At 35.6% G+C, this 9,249-nt stretch overlaps 1 protein-coding gene across 1 annotated transcript in view; it reads left to right on the forward strand.

Annotated features, from left to right (window-relative positions):
• Positions 1–9,249, forward strand: part of COL24A1 (collagen type XXIV alpha 1 chain) — a 322,594-nt gene that overhangs the window by 202,079 nt on the left and 111,266 nt on the right. The window contains exons 32-36 of the mRNA XM_006149476.1: positions 326–379; positions 2,055–2,108; positions 2,326–2,379; positions 3,616–3,669; positions 3,817–3,924. Of these exons, the coding sequence (XP_006149538.1) occupies positions 326–379; positions 2,055–2,108; positions 2,326–2,379; positions 3,616–3,669; positions 3,817–3,924 (324 nt within the window). The remainder of the gene's footprint in view (positions 1–325; positions 380–2,054; positions 2,109–2,325; positions 2,380–3,615; positions 3,670–3,816; positions 3,925–9,249) is intronic.

Raw genomic sequence — 9,249 nt, forward strand, 5'->3', positions numbered from 1 at the left:
CCCTCGTGGAGTAAATCAATATTGGGTTGTCAGAAAAGTCATGACTTTTTTCTATGTTTTTCTATGAAAAAATGTGTCATGACTTTTCCAACAGCCCAGTAATTAAATAAATTTTAAAAAATAAAGTAACTAATATACAATATAATTTATACAAAGAACTTATTCAATTAAAATATAATTAAGTTAATACATAGAGTAAAGTAATACATAAAATGTATATATCATTTATGAGTTTATAAATTCCATCTTGTAAATTCCATATTTAGATGCATGTATTTATTGAAATAAGTACACTTTTTGTATCCTAAATTTTATTTCAATATAGGGACCACGAGGACTGCAAGGTGATGCTGGACCTCCTGGAGAAATGGGTATTGAGGTAATTTTTGTGGCTTACTTTTGTTCATCAATACATGATACTATTTATAGGATTCTATGATAAAGTTAACATATTAGGTATATTTTACAAAGTATAATTCTATTGTTTTATTTCATAACCAGAAATTAAAGCCTTAAATTTCATTAAAAGCAGGGATAATTTTTGTATGAATCTAATTTCATGCATATAAACTTCTTCCTAACAACTCACTGAAATGACAAAAAGAAGATAGAACTTTCTCTTCACTGATTTAGTTCATTGGTAGCCCTTCCTTCCTAGAGATATATCTCCTTTATAGAGGAATATTGAGACAGGCTCCTATTTAGGATCTATTTTGGAAAAATAAACCACATTGTTATGATTATAAGAGCCAATTACTTTATTTCCATTGTTAACTTAGCACGAAATAAACTAAACAAATTCTCTCCTCTGGCTTGTGCGAAATTGCTTTCTCTTGGTTCTCTTCTTTCTCATTGGCCTTTCTCAGTCTTGACATGAAGCCTTTCTGCTTCCCCAGTTTAACAATTCTGTTATCACAACAACTTTAGTTACCTATAATATCTGATAGTTATCAGCTTGATAGCTCTAATTCATGCCTCTTTCCTCAGCCTGTTACAGATTTCCTATGGTCTTTTATGTATCTCTGGATATACCACAAACATCTCAAATCTAAAATATCTAAACCAAGCCCATCATTTCCCAGTATTTTTCCTCTTTGTATTCCCATTTTGATGAAAGACACCCCTTATACCCAATAACCCGAAACCGAGAGTCGTTGTAGACCCCTCCTACTTCCTCATCTTGTCTAAACAGGTATTCTTTCCCCTTGAAAAAGCATCTCCCTTCCCAGTGTCTCCTAAATCTTTCCTTTCCTCTCATCTTGGTTAATATTTTAGTCCTTCACTCTTATGACTTGTTACCTCCAGTTCCCATCATTCCATCAGCTACTAGTTATCAGTATCTTTCTTATATCATTTATCTCCTCGAATTTCAAGAACTCTCATGTCTTTTAAAATAAAATAACTTCTTTAGATCTGTTCAACTCTATCTCCAATGAAACGTTTCTCTTTACTTAGGTGCTGCAGATTTATCAACGTATTTTTCATTACTTGATTCCATGCTTTCTCATTGAATACAGGATGACTAAAATAAGGTTTCTGGCTTATTTAGGAGTTTATCATCTATTCTAGAATATATCCCTAATTTATCAATGTATTTTTCATTACTTGATGATTCCATGCTTTCTCATTGAATACTGTGTATCTCCTGGAGGATACAGGATGACTAAAATAAGGTTTCTGGCTTATTTAGGAGTTTATCATCTATTCTAGAATATATCCCTATGAAAGAGCCCTATAGGGACCAGCAGTTGGCATAATGGCTATGTTGCTGGATTCCCATGTAGTCGACCATAGTTCGAGTCCCGGACCCGGTGGCTTAAACTCATGCTGGGCGCGTGTGCATGCGTGCGCAAGATCCTGAGAGGAGAATGGAGAAGAAGGGATTGCGCCCTATAGCAAAAACCTCTCCAAAAAAGAAAAAGAAAAACAAGAAAGGGATAGCAGAGACCCTCTGCTTGGTACACAGATCTTACACTTGAGTTATTATTAAAAATAACTGCCATCTTCTTACAAGTGTTACAATCTTTGTAATGTATCAAATCATTCTCTCATAGGGACTTCCAGGGATTGAGGGAGAATCTGGTCTGCAAGGCGAGCCGGGTGCAAAGGTAACATTCCTAATAAGAAAGCAGAGGGTGTCTAAACGTCCACCTTTGTGTCCTTACATTTGCCTACATTTGGCGAATACCCACCTTCTTGAAAACATATAAAAGCCAGCAGATAAAAACACTAAGGGCTCTGTAACTCTTTAACTTTAATGTGTCCTCCATAATTAGACATGCACTTTTTAAAAAAAGAGTTTAATCTTTCCCTTTGTTTTTGCAGGGAGACACTGGGCCTGCGGGCAGTGTTGGAGACGCTGGGGAGCCAGGGTTGCGGGTAAGTGTTCCCTGGAAACCTTTTAATACATTGACATGCTTATTTCAGAGACCCATGCTTATCCTAACCCTCAAAAAAATCATAATAAACATTTTTAATGCATTATAGAAAAGGTTTGTCTTAAGTTATGATTTCAAAAGCTCATTGCCAAACTCTGTTCATATTCTAATTGAGTAGCATTTAGAGTTCTAACCTCATATGTCCTTTTCTCAAAAGCAAGTGTACTCTGCCAAACTCTTGCCAAAATGTGGATTTACTGTAATCATTCCTAATGTCAGCATTAAGAAGACATTTGCAATATCAGTGATCAGCTCTCGGAATATTTCCTGACTTGACAACAAAAACAAAAGATTGAAATCTAATTTACATCTAAAAAAAGAAAATCCTAGCATCATGCAATGTTAACAAGATTCAAGGATAATTGTAAATCATCATAATTCGATAGCTTCAAGAAGTTATACTAACACAACCAGCCTTTATTTTGAAATGTGACAAGGAGTTTTCATTGAGATAACAGTGGCAAAGATCATTTTAAAAGGTATTTGTCTGCAAAAGGCAAGGCAGATACATTTTTACATCTCATTTTTCTTTATTAGGGGATGCGAGTGAAGGTGAGGGTAGTGAACGTGTCAGTGATAAAGAGAAGAGCAACTATGACTAAACATTAATTACTATACTTTTAAGTCATTTAGGTAGCATGAGAGCTAATACTACTTTAAAATCTTTAAAAAGTCTGGTTTTACATTCCTACCAGTTCCATATCTAGAAGACAGCTTCTGGATAAACCAGGATCTTGATTGTTGCCTCTCTAATTATCAGGTAGAGTGATCATAACTGAGTCAAGGTGTATTAACCCATGAAGATTCAGTAGAACACATTACTATAATTCTGTGAGATTCAGTATTACATTCCTTGAATTCAGAAACTCAAGTCTAGCTGTATGACTTTCCAGAGCTACCACATAAGTATGAATAGCTTCAATTACCTGAAATTTATTAAGATTCTGGAGCCACCTTATATTTGAATCTATAACATTCTGATTCTTTAAATCCTCTACAGAGCTCTTCAGGTCCAATTAACTCATGTTCATTTTATTGTTGAATGCCTTTAAAAACAGAGTAGAAGTAGAAAAGTGAACACAAAACAGCTACTTTCTATACATGCCAGGGACAAAAGATAAAATACAATAAATAATATAGCAAAAACATTCATCTTAGTGTTTCTGCTACCAAACAGGGTGAACCAGGAGCTCCTGGAGAAGAAGGACTCCAAGGAAAAGATGGATTAAAGGTAAATTATACTTCTAACATTATGTATAAAATAGATGTTTTGAGCAATCTTTAAAATATTAGGTATAGTTATAAATAAAAACCCGGCTACTGTTGGCAAAATTGTTTCACTGTATTCCTTTTGCTAAAACATTGTATTGGATTACAGGGGACCTTGGGAGAAAGGGGACTTCCTGGAGAAGATGGAGAAAAAGGAGAGATGGGCTTAGCAGGAACTATAGGGCCCTTGGGTAGACCAGGTCGGATGGGCCTTCCAGTGAGTACTACTGCTATTTTCAAATATTCAGTGAACTCAGTGCCCATAAGTAGACACACAGAAATACACACACACACACACTCACACACACATGCACACACACACACGTGTACACACATGCACACCCTGACCCAGTGACACTCCCCTCCCCATCTATATCTTGGATAATTATAAGAATGGTATGAAAGAGGGACAAATCAGGGACTGATTATCAGTTTTTCTAAGATCCAAAGAAGGAAGACACTTTTTCTGTATGTCTTTTAGATACTTTTTCCATAAGCCATGGGTCTTTTGTTGTAAAGCACCTGTAGGGGAATGTTTTATGTTGTCTCAAACTTGGTTTGATTGAATATTTCTTTATCTTCATTTATAGAACTTTCATTATTAATAACCTAGCTCTGGGATGAAATAAGACATCTTTTACAAGCACAATATAAGCTATCACTAGGTAATCCTAAATTGTAGTATTACTTCAATAGAAATTCTAAATGACATATTGATGAAATTATCACACTTAAAGGCAAATTTGAGATGAGAGTAAATAATGAAAAAATAGTGTCTCTCTAGCTTCTGTGTATAACTCATGATATTTGTTATACTCTTCTAGACGTGGCCCTTCCAGTGATTTTACTGGGCCTCTCCCCTCTTTATTCATGATAGAGCACATGCATGTGCACGTGAGAATGTGAAAGAGAAGCATCCACAGGGTCTGGTTATAACTCAGCAGTCCTCGTCCTTCAGTTTTCCAGCCCATTGGGTTGTGGGTACTCTTTTGCGTGCCCAGCGTGTTTCAGATTGATGGGGCCAGGGATCCAAGCCACAGTCCCTGTGTGGGATCCAGCTGCTCTGGGATCCACTGTGCCACAGAGCCAGCTCCTCATTTTGCTGTTTTAATTTACTTTCTTCTTTGTCTCATACCTTTAAACATGAATTCTCCCCAAAATTCTTCTTTCTTTACTTCACGGGTATTCTTATTTTTGGAGACATTATCCTATCATGGGATTCATCACTTATGACCCTACTAGACAATAATTTCTCTTTCCTTTGGTCTCTGGTAGTTTTACTCAGCCTTTTTAAAATTGCAGGTTAATTTTAAGGTTTTCAAGAACTGAAGCCTTTTCTTTACTCCTTCCCATGAACCAATGTGTTTCAGTGCTCCAGTATTCCCACGTGGGGGCTCTGTAAAGACTGAGCAACTAATCACCAGTAAGCTGATCATGCAGGAAGGGTAGGAGACGAAGTAGTGATTTGGATTTTGCTATCCTCGTAGCTCTTTTATATGCATCTGTTCTGCCAGCTTGTAACCATTGAATGTCTTATATGTGATAGCTCCTTCCCCAGGCAACTCAAGTTTGTATGACCAAGAAGAAAGCTCTGTCTGGAAGGATGCAACAAATAATTATAAGTGAAGCACAAACTGGACATCTCACCATTCTCATTCACCCATGACTACAGTTCCTGTAGCAGTGGTTAAAATAATGTTACAACACATCATTCCAAAATAATAGAAAATTACACTAACATGTTTCAAAGGGACATTTGAAGAATGAGGATGAAGCAGAAGTATCACCTGTTTTTATGTGTTGGCAAAACTGAGTCTTTTTTTTACCCTCTAGTGTTATAGCAGTAGCAAGGTGTCCACTTCCTTAGACATGCCTTCTCAGTTCTACAAAACTGTGATGGATATTCCACCATAGCAAACACAAAGCATTACTGAATCCTCTCTGAAACTAGCTTAAATGTCCTTGGTCCAGATGCAGAGTGATATAATTTCACAGAATTTTTCCTAAAGATGTTTTATTCCCATTTCACAACTGAAAAAACTCAGAGACAGCTAAAAGATAAGCTTATTGGAGATAAGCTGCTATAGTTCTTCAACAGACTCCTAAGAGTTGATGTGGAGGGGGAACACAAAACTAAGAAAAAGGAAGGCCTAAACGTCCAATAGAATAATGCAGCTGGAATTCAATTCCCAGAGAGAGATGACACAGCATGACAGTGGTGATGGGCAGAACAGAGATGAAAAAGGGACTGAAAACAAGGCATGGAAAAATGATAAACACAGAGCTCATTTGTTTCATAATTTTTCCCATGGATAACCCTGCCTAGTACACATCTTTGGTGCCTTTTTTAGTAACAACACATGTGTGTTTCTTTTTTATCCTTCTTGTTGTTCTCCTTGGAATTTTAAATGCCTTTCAGCTTATAAACTCAATAAAAATACCATGGCATATTTTTTCAAAAGAATTTTATGATCCAAGGAACTATTGCTTAATCAGACAGCCTGATGTTAGATTTATTTTTGCACTTTAAAAATTCTTCCTTAAGCAATGTGACAAAGATGCTACTCCGGATTCTTAAAAAATAAATAAGAAAGATAGTAAAAGAAAGAAATAACTGCCCTCCCCCAACATACACACTTTTTTTTTCTAGAAAAAAGAATCTCTCCTTTCTTCCTAGAATATTAGGCAATGGAAGCATCGGTAACAGATCCCAAGTCTAAGATATATACTTGCTTGAACAGAAGAAAAACATGTATATTTTATGCTTGAATTCTATGCTAAAACATTTAGTTCTCTAAATAGATAATGTTGTATGCAAAAAGAGCTGGGAAGCATCTGAAATGAAACATCTGCCAAACTTGTGGTCTGTCATCCATTCCTTAAAAAGTCTACCACTGTGGTATCTTAAGATCTAAACAGATGTGAAGCTATGAACTCCAAAGCTGAATGTATTAAAATGAAATTATCTTGTTTTATTCCTTTAGGACAAAATTTGGTTGGACTTATTGAAATGTGGTTTTTCTGATCTAAGATAGTATAATCTGACATAGAAGTAAATATCTTAATAGAAGATGAAATGAAATAAAAACACCCTTCTCTAAGAAACTTTTTTTTGACGTTCTTAAAAGTGAACTCATAAAGATTATAAGATTATCAATAGTTGGAAAGACTGATAAATATACATGACTATTATTTCAGAGAAACTTTCATTGGAAACCCTGAGAAAAAGTGATGTGGGAATTTGGAGATTAAGTGGCATAAAGTGGCATTAAAGAGTAAAGGATTACCTAAATAGTTATTGTCTGGATGATTTCTGTGACTCTGGGTGTTAGGCTTATTTGCTTTGAACTGTTTCATCATAAAGCAACACAGAAATAGAAAACGTACACTGTGCCACCACTGTTGAAACCCCTGTTCTCCTATTAAAGAATTGGACATTTTGGGGTCACTCATTCTTTGGCTTCTTCATCAACACATTACACATAATAAAGGAGGTGGAGCTGAACGGAACCCCTCGAGATGGTTGGATGCTAAATTAATAGGATTCTGTTCCTTCTATTCTTGCCTCAATCAGGTCTTTATATGATTGTTTAATGAATTAGCTTCTGTATTGTTTTTCTTTGAAACAGAAGTTTCTATGGCTTTAGAAAATTTTAGTTTAGATTTTCTAAGTTTTCATTCACCCTTACAGACTGTGATGCTATAAAATGTATTTGTCCATTCATTAACTGTGAGAAATGCACTCACTCATCCAGTGCTAAAGAATGGACATGGAAACATGAGGTATGGAGAAGCAAGACTTTAATGACAGTCTCACAAGATTGGGTGTCTGATGGGCAGGCATGCCTGGAATGGTTATAACAAGCACTTTATTCCCTAGCACTCTTGTCCCTCTCTCAATTACTCTTTGACTGAGTACTATGGATTGCACAATCTTCCCAGAGTTGCCTAAATTTTATTATTCCTTTATAAGGCATTTATTGTCCCTTCCCCTCTCTTGTCTGATGGAAAGGCATAGACTCAGGACAAGCCTGTGAAAAAGGCCTGACAAATGACCTGAGGAAAAAGAACCAGGAAGTAAAGAGGAATAAAGGGCAGATGACCAGCCACCATCTTGAGAAGTCATTTCTCAAGGGCAACCTGTTATTTTTGAGTTCTGTTTGTTCAGGAACTTTCCAGGAATATGTCCTTTCTGGGGTTGTCTAATCTGTAAGCTGGTTAAGCAACTTTTGTTATTCTATTCTTGAAAATGAATCACTTAGACTGTTTTCTTACATTAACTCTGAGTACCCTTTATGGGTCAAGAACTCTGCTAAACATTAGGGATTCAGTGAAGAACAAGACTAGCAAAGTCCCTGATCTTAGGCCTTATCATCTGGTGGAGAAGACTAACTAGATTAAAGATCATTGCAGATTGTGGCAATGTGATGATGGAAATAAAGTGATGGATGACAGTAACAGATTAAAGGTAGGAAAGCCGGCTGATTAAGGCTAGAGAAGCCTATTTCAGCTAAAGTGGTGAGGGAAGCCTTCATGATGGATGACAATAACAGATTAAAGGTAGGAAAACCGGCTGATTAAGGCTAGAGAAGACTATTTCAGCTAAAGTGGTGAGGGAAGCCTTCCCTGACTAGAGGATTACATTGAAACAAAACAAAACCTTCCCTGCAAAGAATCATGGGAAGATTCTTCAAGGTAAATACAGCAGCAAGAGCCAAGATGTAGAGGTAAGATTGAGCTAGTTTTAGAAAACCAAAAGGAATCTGTTGCAGCTACAGCACAGTTAGTATTAAAATTTGTTTAAGATGAGATTGAAGAAATAGGTAAGAAGTAGATCATGAAGGACTTTCTAAGCAATGGTAAAAAGCTTGGGGGTTTTATTAACGGTGTGGTTAAAAAAAAAAAAAAAAAAAAAAGCATAAAAATATCCAGCAGGAGAGGAACATTAGTCTCTGAAGGGAATCATTGTAATTTCCAAAATTTGTTTAACAATATCTAGTGTTACTGGCTGTCTCAAGGAATTGAATAAACTACAGGAAAAATAACAAAATAAATTTGAATTACAAAAGCAGATAATGTGCCATGACAAGTCAATGAAGGAAAGAATGGTGTTTTTGACAAATGGAACTAGAAAACTGGGTACAAAAGAATAAAATTGGACCCTTCCTTTATAATATATACAAAAATTAACTCAAATGGGTCAAAGACTTAAATATAAGAGCTAAAACTATTAAAATACTAAAAGAAAACATATAATATTCTTGTCCTGTGGTTAGACAAAGCCTTCTTAGAGATAATACCAAAAGCACAAATGATAGGGGGAAAAAAATAAAAGATAAATTGGACCTCATGTAAATTAAAAGCTTTTTGCTTTAAGGGACACTATCACAAAAATGAAAAGACAGTCCACATAATAGGAGAAAATATTTGCAAATCATATTTGATAAAGGGTTTGTATCCAGAATTAACAGTCTAATAATAAAAAGACAACCCAATTGAGAAATGGGAAAAACATTTAAATTTTTCCAAAAAAGATATAAAA

The sequence above is a fragment of the Tupaia chinensis genome, unplaced genomic scaffold (assembly GCF_000334495.1).
Source record: "Tupaia chinensis unplaced genomic scaffold, TupChi_1.0 Scaffold000263_1, whole genome shotgun sequence".
Lineage (NCBI taxonomy): Eukaryota > Metazoa > Chordata > Mammalia > Scandentia > Tupaiidae > Tupaia > Tupaia belangeri.